Source organism: Cynoglossus semilaevis, chromosome 17, assembly GCF_000523025.1.
Source record: "Cynoglossus semilaevis isolate Cse_v1.0 chromosome 17, Cse_v1.0, whole genome shotgun sequence".
Classification (NCBI taxonomy): domain Eukaryota; kingdom Metazoa; phylum Chordata; class Actinopteri; order Pleuronectiformes; family Cynoglossidae; genus Cynoglossus; species Cynoglossus semilaevis.
In genome coordinates this window covers 3,383,443-3,396,679 of record NC_024323.1, presented here as the reverse complement: position 1 = coordinate 3,396,679, position 13,237 = coordinate 3,383,443, and the positions used below count along the sequence as shown (strand labels likewise).

The window sequence follows — 13,237 nt, the reverse complement described above, 5'->3', positions numbered from 1 at the left end:
CTCTTTCCTTCTCTCCCTCTGTTTTTAACCCTTGCTTCCCTCCAGTACTGGGAGGAGAACACAACTCCTAACCCCTCTCCTGCCTCTTCTGTGCCTTTTGGTTTCTCTCCCTGCATGTCAGGCTATACTGCTGTGATTCTGTGAGTAACCGTGTGTGTGTATATTTGTGTTTGTGTGTGGAAGCATGTGTGATGAGAGAGAGAGAGAGAGAGAGAGAGACCGAGAGAGAGAGACAAGGAAGAGGGGACAGAGAGAGAAAGAGAGAGAAAAGGAGAAATAGAGTAAAAGAGAGTGTGTTTCAAAACGAAACATGTCGGGCAGCTGTTGTGTTTTACGTGCAGGAGGTAATCCACGCACTATCCATGCAGCCTATACAAAAAACAACAGAACCATTATAGCAGTCTTTAGCAGGGAGCCGCTCTCCCTCCAAACTGCATGCCTGCCTGTCCTTATTTGACCCACTGTTGGACCAAAAATGGTCTCATATGGGCTGGCAGAGGAGAAGCTACATGTACAGATTGTGTTAAAGCATCTGTGGCAAGGACGGTAAGCAGATGAATATTATCTTTAAATATTAAATCTTTTTCATTAAAAACAAACCAAAACGTGCTGGCTATCCCATTAGCTGCTCCAAATCAAATCACTTTGTAAAGACTTTGTAAAATATACACTACGTTTACTTAAAGAACATCTGTACCATTAAGACAACAACTTGATGAATTTTAAAAGATTGACTTTATAATTTTATTTCTTATTTTACTGCTAGTTTAGCCTTCCTGCAGTCTGGATTAGACTCCAGTTGAAAATGCCTGTTAATTCCTGAAGGGGAGAATCATCGCCACAAACAAGTAATAATTTGAAAACTGCAACAATAAGAATCCCCAGTATAAAGTAAATGTATAATGATTAATGTATAATTAATAAAATGTGGGTGACCCAGTATTAATATAGTCTCTGTTTTAAATGGGCTCATTATAAATAACTGTTAAAAAATATTCAATTTGATTATATTTTATTATATCCATCTTTCTTGTTTGAATTTTCTTGCAATAAAATTTGAAGTAACGCCAGATAATTTACACTGCACACCATTAAAACTGCCACTCACTGACAACGGGGCTCTGATGGAAATAGCAGGAGTAATGTGAATAATCTGAAAACATGATTACAGCAGAAACAAATAAATTATCTTTGACTGATTAGCAGTCGTCTTAAATGACTCCTGAGCCCTGGTTCCTTAGAGTCCTAGTGTTAATGTACTACCTGCATTATCAAGGTGAGTCTAACTGATCACCAGGTTTCACTAATCACACTTTCAGCTTCCCTGGTCCAGGGATGTAAAAACAAAATTAAGCTAGAAAATATATCCAGCTGTCAAAAACAGGCAGTGAGCTGAACGTGGGGTGAAGATCAATGAGTGGCGGAGAAGATGACTTTGTCCATTAGAGATTAACCAACGTGTTTGGCTAATGCGAGGCATCCATCAAACAGCTGAATATCAACCTATCAGTCTTTTTCAGACATCAGAGTCGACAAATCCTGCAAAAATCTGCTTCAAGGCCACAGTGTGAAAAAGAAACCACAGTTAAATTCACAGTCAGTTAAATGTAGAAACATCTAGTGTGTAATGTGAGCAAATGTTATAGCAGGTTCCCCGACTTTGTCACTCATTCCACTGTTGTACAATTACCATTACACCGAATGGCTTCATGGTGGTAGAGTATGTGTCGACAGCAGCTATTAATGCATTAGGCTAAATTACTATAACGCTGAATGTAGCACTGAGGGTGGGGCCCTGCAGTCCTTGACAGGTAATGATGAGACTGTTACGTAGTCCATTAGCATGTGTCAGTGGAGCTATCATGACCGAACACTGACATAGAATAGAACAGTCTTAATTGTCATTGTGTAGCAGGGGTACAATGAAATTGAGGGGACCTGTTGGTATGATGAAGTGGTAACATTTATTCATTTATCTTCTACAGCCTAATCATTTTCAACAACATCGGGATCAAAATAGCTAACAGGTGATCTTGCACCACTCCATCTTGTGGCCAAAGTTGAAACCATATCATACCATAAAAAAGTAACAATTTGTTCTCAGAATTGTTTTCTAAAAAGAACATAGTAAAGTTAAATGGACAGTATTTGTCCTGAGTTTATTGGATTAAAAAAAAGTACTCGGTACCCTATCAAATCAAAAATCACTACTTAGTCGTCAATAAATGTATTTTGAACTATACTCCTGTATGTATTCTTCCTATACAATATTTACATTAACACAATGAAACTTAGTAACTAGACAAGTTACCATGTTCAAGACTACATCAGTGCTAATATGAGAGTCCACATTTACACACCAGTCACTGATGTTAGAACGGTTTTCCTCCATTCACTGTCACACCAATAAACTGCGTCAATGACAACCACAATCTTGTCATTGCCATTTATAATAAAAATGAATCCCATTCTCTACTCTTCTTTACGCAGGTCCACACAGAAAGAATAAAGAGAAGAAAAAAAAATCAAAGAGAACATCTTTCTTGTTTTTTTTTTTTGGTGGCCTACTTTAATCTTCTGATGCCATGAAACCAACCACAATGTGTGTCTCCTGCCTTTCTTCTTTCACCCAAGCTATTTCATCCCACCCTCCCTTTAGAGCGCCCTTCAGGGTCTGACTTCCAGATGGAGGCACTGCAGGGGGGAGAGGGTGATGGGAAGAAAATGAAAGTGTACAGGGGGGTTAGGAATAAAGTGATGAATAGAAAGCAGTGTAAGGATGGAGGCATGTTTGGGAGATGAAGCCAAATATAGAAGGATGAAAGGAGGAATAGGTGAGATTTTACATGACGAGATTTGTAAAGGCTGCTGAGCTGGGTCCATGTGAGTGCAGCTCTGATCCGGCTCTGCCTGCTTGGCTAAGAAAACTAGTCTGATACTCTGTCCAGGATGCAGGACACATGGCTGTAATTATCCAAGGAGTGTCTGACAACATGTTTATCCCCAAACATATGTGTTGGCTTTTGTGAAGATGTCACCTGCATGAAAACGATTAGAGTTGACTTTAAGCTTGTTAGTAATTAACACACAGCAAGTATGAAATGAAAAAATAATATTGAATGAAGGTAATGAAATCTGAAGCATCATAATGAGTGATGAAATTATTGAAAAGGGTTATTTTGCTGTGATAGCAATAAAAATAAACCCTTTTCATTCTCTTCTCTCTCTCATCTTTTGCCCATGTTCTTATCCATGCTACCTTCAGGAAGTTTAAAAGAAACTTCCAACAAGCCAAGCAGTATAATCTCATCTTCCTTTTTCATCACTATTTTCCAAATTGTTTTGCCTAATAAGCCCTGTGGATCTACCAGGCTGCAGTGTGTGCATTAGTGTTAATGGCATGCCAGAAATGATATAAATGCAAATCCAATCCAGTTGCAAATCCCAATTCTCCATTCTGCTCATGCTCAGACCACAGGTGACACAATGGTCCAAACAGCCGTGTAGAGGGCAGCGTGGCCTTACCTGTCTTTCAATTACTAGCACCAACCTGAATCTGCTTTCACACCAAGTAAACACTCCTGTGAAAATGTTAGGCGAAGCAGTGCCACTTATTCACAGACAGCATCAGTTGTTGTCTGGATCATACCCAAACTAAAGAGAACAGCAGAGACGCTCTCTTACCTAGGAGCATCAAAGCTGTCGTAGGAACCCACTGTGTAATGACGGAACAGTCTTTTTGCCCTTTCTCCACGACTCTCTGAAAACCCCAGAAAACAGATCATTTAAAAAGATGATCATAGAGGATCATCTGACACTCAAACACTAACACGTCTTTTTATTTTCTTTGTCTGGATAAACTGAGGTTTCGATCATAGGACAGAGAAAGTTTGAGCTATAATATTTAAAACATGAAAAAATAATGCTGGTGGGATTTTTTTATATATATTTACTTATTGTTCTTACCTTGAATTGCGTTTTCTAAAAAAAAAGTGTCTGAGATTGTTGATGATTATTTAAAGATAACTCCATCGAAAGGAATGAGGAATAGGTGTGTGTTTAATTTTTTCTGTTGTGTACCATGCTCATCACCTGATCGTGTCTCTTGGCTCCGGAGAATCACTTCCTCTACACAGTCAGAGGGGAACCAGCCTGTGCGACCTCTGACAGTGCCCTCCCAGTATCCGCCCTCACCAACGCTCAACACTGGAGGGAGGTAGAGAGACAAATATGTCAGGTCAACAAAGCAAACCAATGTAACAACATCCACAGACACACAGGCAGGTAACAATGGAGTAAAACACACACTAAACGGAAAAAACAACATCGACAAACGTAAAAGAAAGAATGCAGACACACACACAGACAGACATGCAAACCTCCTACATACTCACCAAGACATACATACCTGGCGACACCTTAGACTCACTCACAAACACACACATATTCATACCTGCAGACATTGAATACAAACATATATAGAGACCTTACACTCAAGTTAAGAAAACGACATCTAAAGACACTTCTCCTGGTGTGGACTGTTGACAGATTTTTTTGTGAGTTCACTAGACAATTTTTTTTTTCATGATTCTACATGTATTTCATAAGGGCTACTATTTACTTTATGGTACAAAAGTTAATAATATTTGTACAGAAAACAGTGTTTGGTCCAAATGGAATGTTATGATGTTTATTTATAATTATTTTAATATCAGAAAACTCCAAAAAAATTGCAATAAGAGTAATAACTGAAGATTGTGTTTCAAAGAGTAAATATATCTGCTTAATGAAAATACAAGTCCAAATCTTGAGATTCAAAATGATCAAACCCAAGGTTTGGGACAAAATTAGTATTAATAATACTCTTTCACAGTTTAACAGTATTTTAAATAATGTTTTTGGAGGGCACTGTATATACAGTAAGATCATGTTAGAGTGGGACTACACTACACCAGACATAGCTACAATTCTGTAGGTGTTACACACAGTATTTAACCTCACAAAAGTCCTTTTGGCTCAACTGTTTTTCGTGACATTTGAGTGATTTTAATACCAGGTTTTACAAAACATCACAAACACAGATCCCTAACCAGAAAGACAAATCACAGAGAAGACAAAAGGCAAATGCTTCAGCACATAGACACAGATTGTCATACAACACGTATAAATATATAGTGTATGTGTACAGATTGTTGTAATTTTGAGTAACACACCATCTCACCTTTAACCCTGTCTCCTTTATTAAAGCTGATTTCTCGCTCTCCCTGTGCTGAATGTGCTCGAGTAGCTACAAAGACTCGACCCGGGACGGCACTGTAGAGGCGTCTCCTTTGCCCCGCTGTCTGTATGGTGGTGGTCGTAGTGGGGGCCGGCCTGGGTTCATGGAGGACAAGAGTCAGAACAAGAACAGGTTTAAAAATAAACATTAATGAACATAATAGTGCTGCAATTACAGATAAAATACTTATATTTTATCTGTAATCTTGATTATTCAAACTTCTTCATTTATTGGTGTTTTTTTATTTTAATGAGCTACGAAATGTCTGTGAAATGACATACAAAGTGAGAGTAAAATATATTAAAGAAAAATGATTATAAATGATTATAAAAAATTTTATAAACGTTTGTATTGATTTCCATACTACAATTACAATTCAACAACATTCGTGTAAAACAACTATTTTATATTTACAACAGCGGCTCTGATTGGGAACAATTAGTAGCATCCTCCACTTACCCCTGCCTCCGACTCTGCCTGCTGCGGTCCTCCTTGTCTCCAATCCTCCCTCGTGACGGAGAACGTGTTCTTGCTCCTCTGGGGCTGCTAGAGCTCCGCAGGGTTCCAGTATGTTTGTAACCCTGGGGAAGAAGAAATCTGATATTGACACTGGAGTGGTTGTGGTTCAGTGGTAATACGTGGTCTGGGTTGTGGATCAATTTCCGACTTTAGGACGTTGCCCCACGTGGCCTTGCCATCAGTAGGTAGATGGTAAAACATGAGTTCAGTGAAGTACCAGTAAAGTTTTTTTTTTGTTTGCAAGAAATAAAGTGTTGTACCACTAGAGATAGATCAAGACTACTGTAAGCAAATTGTTTTCTGTGTTGCTGAAGAGCTGTTCATGACAAATCCTGAGCAAAAGAAATAATCATTAGGTTAACTTTTTTTATAATGTTCTATTTTTAATGCTCTTCAGAAGTACTGAGCTCACAGAGTGAATATAAATCAGTATAATTCCAAGAGTTGATGCAACCTAACATTTACATACTGTAGATACACAACTGATCTAATCCATATTTTCAACCCATTTTACTATATCAGATTACATGACATATTGATTAACAGGTTTTAAATGAATAAGAATTACTTACGATATGTGTGTAGTATCTACAGTATGTTGGCCGTGTGTCTGTTCACTGGCTATATTCTGTGGTATTCCACTCCATTAAATATTAATACAGTGTTTCTTATATAGTTGTCATACTAAGTAAAGGGATATAATCAATGAGTATAGATGGCTAACAACATAACAACACTGCAGGGTGATCAATTACATACACAGAAAAATACATCTAGAACCTCTGAGAGGTCATTTAAATTCAGGCTGTGGTTTATACCCGCAAATCAATATAAGACTCAGATATATTAGTTATTTATATAGTGTAATCCAACACAGATGCACATAAGACTTCATTAAGATATAACTCTTTTTATTAGGGGAGGTCAACTTGACTCAAACGGACACACACAAACCGAACTCACCTGAACAGAGACGATGTTCGTGATGGGAGCGTTGGGAACTGCCATCCATTCAGGAAGGTTCATGCTGCTGTCACTGTTGGCCCGTAGGAAGGGGTGAGGATGGGGTATGGTCAGTGTGCGGGAAGGCTGTTTCCTCTGAGGAGCAAACTTTGGAGACTCCACAAAGGGAACTAGAAAGTGATCAGAGAAGATGAGTGATCAGATTTCCATACACACTTTGTCCACACTTCTGTCACATTTCTTTAAACTCCTCTCTCGGTAAAAGATGCAGTACATTTAGTCGTCCACCAGAGAGTGCGTGTGAGTCTAATTCCCTTTTAAGTTTTTGCATTTTTATAAGCACAACTTCTTTCCTGATGTTATGGTGACGTTATAGTTTAGATTAGGTGGTTTTTTTGTGTAAAACATTAACAGCATCGTTAACCATATTCATAATCATTATGATAAAAATGTTTTAAAAGCTTGTAAAATCATCTGTGCTAAAGGTAACATCGGAGTGTAGTCTGAAACTATGGCCCGTGTGATGAGTGTGTTTGTTGATTGATATCATAGCGTTAGGGTCAAGGCTTTAGAGTATGTTAACGAATTTTACACAATAAACACAATTGTGAATGTGTAAACCACACCATGTCTGTGAATGAAAACTATGATTTGAGGTTTGAGTGTGGCTGCTTACCCACATCTGTATCCCGATGGTTTTTAATTATTTCTCCCAGTTCAAAATGGCCGGACATGACAGCCACCTGATAAAAAAAAACACAAACAATCTCGTTATACAATTACAACAACTGAGTGAGTTGGTTTATGCAGATTAAAGGGTCTTGCACACACACACACACCCACCCACTCACTCACTCACTCACCTGAGGCCAGTGTGTTTATCACAGCACAACAATGGTTAAAGTTAAATCATGGCCTGGTACTTTGTGCTGTGTTACAGTAACGTCATCAAACACTAAAGCATACACCCACCAACAGACATAATTACTCAGCCCTGTACACAGCTATTACCTGAAAGGGAGTCTGCCCACTGTTATTCTTCGTGTCTTTATTTGCACCACGGTAGAGCAGAATTCGTGCACAGCTTTCCTGCAACAAACATAATTAAATAATGTGCTTTGTGTGGCCTTGTGTTGTGAGACATGCAATTGGTCCAATTTTATTCACTTGCTTTACTATTCATGAGTTAATTAAATGTTTTCAACAGCCTAGTCTATTCATACTATACTATAAAAATCTAAAATTTAAATTAAAAAAATCAAGTCTTTACTTTGTTGTATAAAGCACATATGTGCAAGGCAGTGTTTCCAGAGGCATTCTGGGAGCTGGAATCTGCCCCATAGAAGAGGAGGTGCTCCAGGTGCTGTGAGTTGCCATGCTGACAGGCCTGATGATGACAAAAAGAAAAAAAAAAAAACATAAAAACTATTAATCAATTCAAATACAGACTCATATAGACTTAGTGCTGGAACTTATTGTGCCAAGAGTTAACATTTTACTGGTATCAAGACAATTTTTTTAATTTTATAAACTTTTATATTTTGTACTTCCGTTTCAGGCATTAACTTACCCGTGAAGAACTTTAGTGTTTCAAGGTCTCTGTAGGAATTTTATAGATTATAGAGTGTTTTATGTTTTGTGCAGTTTGTGCCATGGACCTTGAAAGCCCAATCATCCAGACGTGTCTTGTGCTGATGTGGACTAAAAGTTTTTAAAACTTGGATTGCTATTGTACTTCAAAGGTATCCTGACCTTTATTAAATATACTGTATACTGGGTGTTCACATTAGTGTCAGGGACAAGTGGACTCTCTTCACCTCTGTAGACTGAGGTCATTGTACTCCAACTATTGGCAGTAGTTAGTACACCATTACCAACAACCCCCTCCACTAATAGTCAGCTCATGTTTGTTTAAAACTTTAAACAAACTTAAAACTTTATTGAAGAGGTTAGGTTAGGCTATTAGAGTGGTGGAGTTAGTTGAAGTCCCTCTCTTGTTCTGACAAAGGAACAGGCTGAAAGTGATCCTTCAAATTTGTATAAAATATAAGCTAAGCTTCGATGGGATGGAGCCCACCAAGTTCACCTGGACCATAATGACAGGACAGTATGAGACACTTTGAAGATTGATGGACGAATGTTGACAATATGCAAAGGACATGAAGTGAATGATACCTTTATTGGTCGTTTCTTTTTTCCTGGTTCCACCAGTCCATTAAAAAAGGATGATGGGATGGAGGCTATTTTATATGGAAGGTGCGATGTTTCATGGAAGGATGGCGTGACACACATAAACACTGGAACAAAGAGGAAATTACTACATTATAAAAACAGAGGCACACACGTGCCTCTGTTGTTTGCAATAAACCATATATTGCTGTATATTAGATTTGAATTAAGTATGTTGCCATAATTACTACTTAGCTTTGTCAACTTATATACGCAAAATATGTGAAAAAACAATATGACCATCCTACTGCACACCCATTTATGAATAACACAGTGATGGCTATTTATATACAACCAAAAACCAGGACACTTGATGAAACAAACAACAATAGTGTGTTCTTCTTCATGTCACATTGTCAGTACACCTGTTTAGAGTACCTGATGTGTCTCATCCCAGCCGTTCTCATCCCTGATGCCCAGCTTGGCGTGGTGGTATAGCAGTGTTTCACAGCAGGAGGTGTCGCCCCCTGTCAGCACAGTGTGGTAAAGCGGTGTCAGCCCTCGTCGGTCCTTGTAGTCTGGGGACGCACCTAGAGACAACAGGACCTGCAGGGAAAAGTTTAAAAAAAGGCATAAATTACAAGGCTCATTACCAAAGAATGTTTGTTGTGATTGTGATTTTTATAGTTTATCCAAATGGAAAAGGCATAGAAAATGCAGGACTTAATGAAAAAGGAAATGTCAGAGTTCCAAAACATACTGGAATCAAATAAAGAAAAAAAAGAAAAAAACTACTAGATTGTTTTGAGTGATTTTAGGATAAAGTGTAGGTCTTCACCAGCAGGGCAGTATGGCGGTGTCCTCTCACAGCCTTGTGTAGAGGTGTGAGTCCATCTTTGGCACGGAAGTCAATATGAGCTCCGCCATCCACAAGAACCCGAATGGACTCACCTCCACCTGGTTCACATTGGACAGCCAGGGACAAAGCAGTCTCTGGAGAGTGAACACACACACACACACACACAGGCCCGGGGTTTGAAACCAACCAAGTCCAATTCAACAGAATCTCCTTCAGAACTGACATGTCGATATGTGTTGGCTTTATGTATTTATATAATAAAGTATTTAGTAAATAATTTAAAAAAATAATTTAAAAAACTTTTTCAAAATGTAATTGTTTAATAAGAATAGTTTTTTAATTTTTTTTTTCATTTGTCTTAGAACCTACTAGGTGACACCCTTATTTTTCTATACAGTAAGTGTATTTATGAATATGAATGAATAAAGTGTTTTTTCCTGTCTTGAATAGTGAGTCATTTTCTGCACACGGTTAAGGCTATTATTTATGATAGACTCTTTGTTGGCTGCCCTCCCGCCCCAACCAGCTGGTGTGGAGCAGTGGAAGTGTTACTTTGCACCCCTGATGACAGGCTGTGTTTTCATTTTGACACTTGCTCCCAGAGTGGCAGCAGGGACACAAAGCTGTGCACGCCAAACTGTAAATGAACCATCTGAGGTGACTCAACACCACTCACAGGATCTGAGGTGTTTTGAAGTGTGCTGGCTCAAGGTCCCAGACAGAGTGTGAGACCATTGTACTGCACAGCTGAGGGCAGACGACCGGAGAACATGTGAGAGAGTGTGGGAGGTTTTGTTGTTGTTGTGTACATCAGGTTTTTAACATCAGAGGTACAGCTGTCAGACTTCACCAAGCTAATGTGTTTAGTCAGGAACACAGAATACGCTGCATTATGTGTGCATATTTTGATAAACGTCAAATGACATTTTAATCATTTTGAAACTTCAACCAGCTTGGTACTCGTACAGCCCATGTACCCCATTGTGTGGGCCTTTTGGAGATGCCCAACATTTATCTGCAGACCATGACAGGCAGTAAGGTTTAGGAAAAAAGGTGAAGTCAAGGAGTGAATACACAAAAGAAAGTACTCATGTTGGTTTGTAAAATAAAACGGTATCGAGACAACTCTAATTAAATGTTATGAAAATAAAAATGAGGTACTTCGTACCACCAGTGTCACTGTCCTGATAGTTGGGATCAAGCCCCTTGTCCAAGAACTTGGCCATCTTGTCCACAGCGCTGGTTTGGATGTAATCCATGAATTTCTTCAGACTGGCCTGTACAGAGAGAACGTAAACTTTGTTTTTAGTTTTCAGAGTATATCACTGATTTTTAATTGGATGCTCAGCACTTCCCCGTCATCCACATAATTCATTATTGGAGTTTAATAATGTAGGAAGTCATGACAGAATGCCTAAATATTGGTGTGACCATTTTTACATCAGTAACCACTTTTGCGTACAGCTCTACCTGCTTGTTGTGATATCTCATGTACTACTGTATGTCTGGCCCAGGATACAATTGTGAGCAAGAGCATAGCTCTCTGTTTGTACTGGTGATGTGGTTCATGTCACCACAGCACTAAGACATGTTTTATTGTAGTGATATGACTTTTTTTCCACAAAACTTTACTTCCTTAAAATGCATGAATTGTACAAGACTGTGTTTTTGGAGCTATTGTAAGGCTATTGTTATACATTAAGCAAAGTCAACTGAGTAAATTTGTATGTGATTTAATTCTAGTCAGCAGGAGGGGCACTCACCCATTCCTTACATATACAGCAATATCTCGACTGTGGATACACATATGTGGATATGATGTGTTGGGGGCATGTACAAACATTTGCTTAGCCGTCTACAACCTTTTTTGTACCAACGACCTGTAGTGCCGCACTGATTGTTGCAGGATTGTTAAGGATTAGTTCATTTTCAAAATTAAACATATTTTGATTGTATTCTATTAGTATCAGTTTCTGAAAGACGTATATACTTCAAAAACTTAAAACCATGTCATTACAACTGTCCTTATACCTTAGTGTGCAGTTTGGCTAGTTGCTTCTCATCCAGGTTGGTCTGCTTGTAAACTCTGGTCTTGTATCGAAACTAAAGGAAACAGAGAGAAAAAAAATAGAAATGAGAAAAGAGTTAAGATTCACCGATGGCATGAAACATGAAAGGGGGGAAATGCTCTGGTTTAAAACAGCAGCTTAAAGCATTGACTGATTCAAAATGTAGTTTAAAAAGAAGGTAAAAGATGAGTCAGAACTGAGGAGAGGAGCTAATAAATTCACATCCACATGCATTGACCTTGTAAACAAACAAAGTGAAACTTCCGTAGACATCCTCAAATAAGTTTTTGTGCTTTTAAAATTTGAGCAGGAAGCTGTCATGTCAGAAGTTCCTTTATGAATAACTGAGAAGTCATGAATAAATTGAGGTCACATCACTTCTGTCCTACAACTGTGTCAAAAGTACCTCCAAATATGGCACCCCTTTCTCAAAGGATTGTGGGTACTCTTTGAGCAGCCGCTCCTCTTCCAAGAACTTGGCATCATGGCCGTCAGTGGCGGGCTGGAACAGACCGTAGTTAAGGACGTCCCTCAGTGATTCGGTGAGGGAGCACAGCACCTGCTGCTTGGCCTTCCACACCGTGGCATCTGGGTTAAACCGCAAACACTTCTGCAGGAGACACAGGAAGAGGCAGAGGAATTAGAACTGTTGTCAAGAAATGTGGCAATAAATATCAGGTTTTGACATTGATTAGATCATGGGTCAGTAACATGGTGCCCGGGGGCACCTTGTAGCCCCCATGGAGTACCTAAAGTGGAAAGAAGAGTGTCTGCTATTGTATGCCCCAGAACGAATTATTATTACATTGTTCGGGAAGTCTGTATCAAACAATATCGTGTATCATATTATTACATACCCTTGAAGTAGCGCTGTTTCAAAAAAGTTGGTGACCCCTGGATTATAAGATCACTGTCCGGGTGCTCATATTAACAACAACGATAAACAACAACTTAACGCAAGACACACTGCAGACTATAACCACATCAAATATAACATACATTGCTATTTGGTCAGTTTACTTTCTATAAAGCTGCGCAAAGAAAAATATGCGGTTTGTTCTCCGTATTTAAAGAGGAAGTCCATCCTCCTGTGCTTCATGGTGGCAAAGTGATTATGACCATGTCGTAGAACTTCCCACTGGCCTATAGGTCCACAGCAACTGAGCCAGTAGATATGGCCAGCTTCAGGTTCACAGCGCAGTCGATGTCAGATTTTGATTTGCCGTCCGTACTTTTCAATCGCCCGAGACAGGTTGGAAAGGCAAAATACCCCTGAAGTTCGGTGCTACCAGCTAGCCACTGAAATCTGAAAACCTTTCTTCCTCTCAGTCCGGAGCTCCAGTTTTGGTGTTGGTCTATCGTCTGATTTAATTAGAAGTT

The 13,237-nt window shown here is 39.0% G+C and overlaps 1 protein-coding gene across 7 annotated transcripts in view; it reads right to left on the bottom strand.

Moving 5' to 3' along the window:
• shank1 (SH3 and multiple ankyrin repeat domains 1) overlaps positions 1-13,237 on the bottom strand; it is a 64,920-nt gene that overhangs the window by 22,179 nt on the left and 29,504 nt on the right. For 6 of the 7 annotated variants that reach the window (XM_008329379.3, XM_008329381.3, XM_017040640.2 and 3 more), the window contains exons 3-15: positions 12,264-12,467; positions 11,820-11,891; positions 10,957-11,065; positions 9,768-9,922; positions 9,368-9,535; positions 8,031-8,147; positions 7,772-7,849; positions 7,437-7,503; positions 6,761-6,930; positions 5,738-5,859; positions 5,222-5,373; positions 4,093-4,206; positions 3,685-3,760 (exon numbers count right to left, since the gene is read on the bottom strand). In XM_008329379.3, the coding sequence (XP_008327601.1) occupies positions 3,685-3,760; positions 4,093-4,206; positions 5,222-5,373; positions 5,738-5,859; positions 6,761-6,930; positions 7,437-7,503; positions 7,772-7,849; positions 8,031-8,147; positions 9,368-9,535; positions 9,768-9,922; positions 10,957-11,065; positions 11,820-11,891; positions 12,264-12,467 (1,604 nt within the window). Of the gene's footprint in view, positions 1-3,684; positions 3,761-4,092; positions 4,207-5,221; positions 5,374-5,737; positions 5,860-6,760; positions 6,931-7,436; positions 7,504-7,771; positions 7,850-8,030; positions 8,148-8,935; positions 9,058-9,367; positions 9,536-9,767; positions 9,923-10,956; positions 11,066-11,819; positions 11,892-12,263; positions 12,468-13,237 lie in introns of those variants that run through there. The other variant, XM_008329384.3, reaches the window with a different exon arrangement.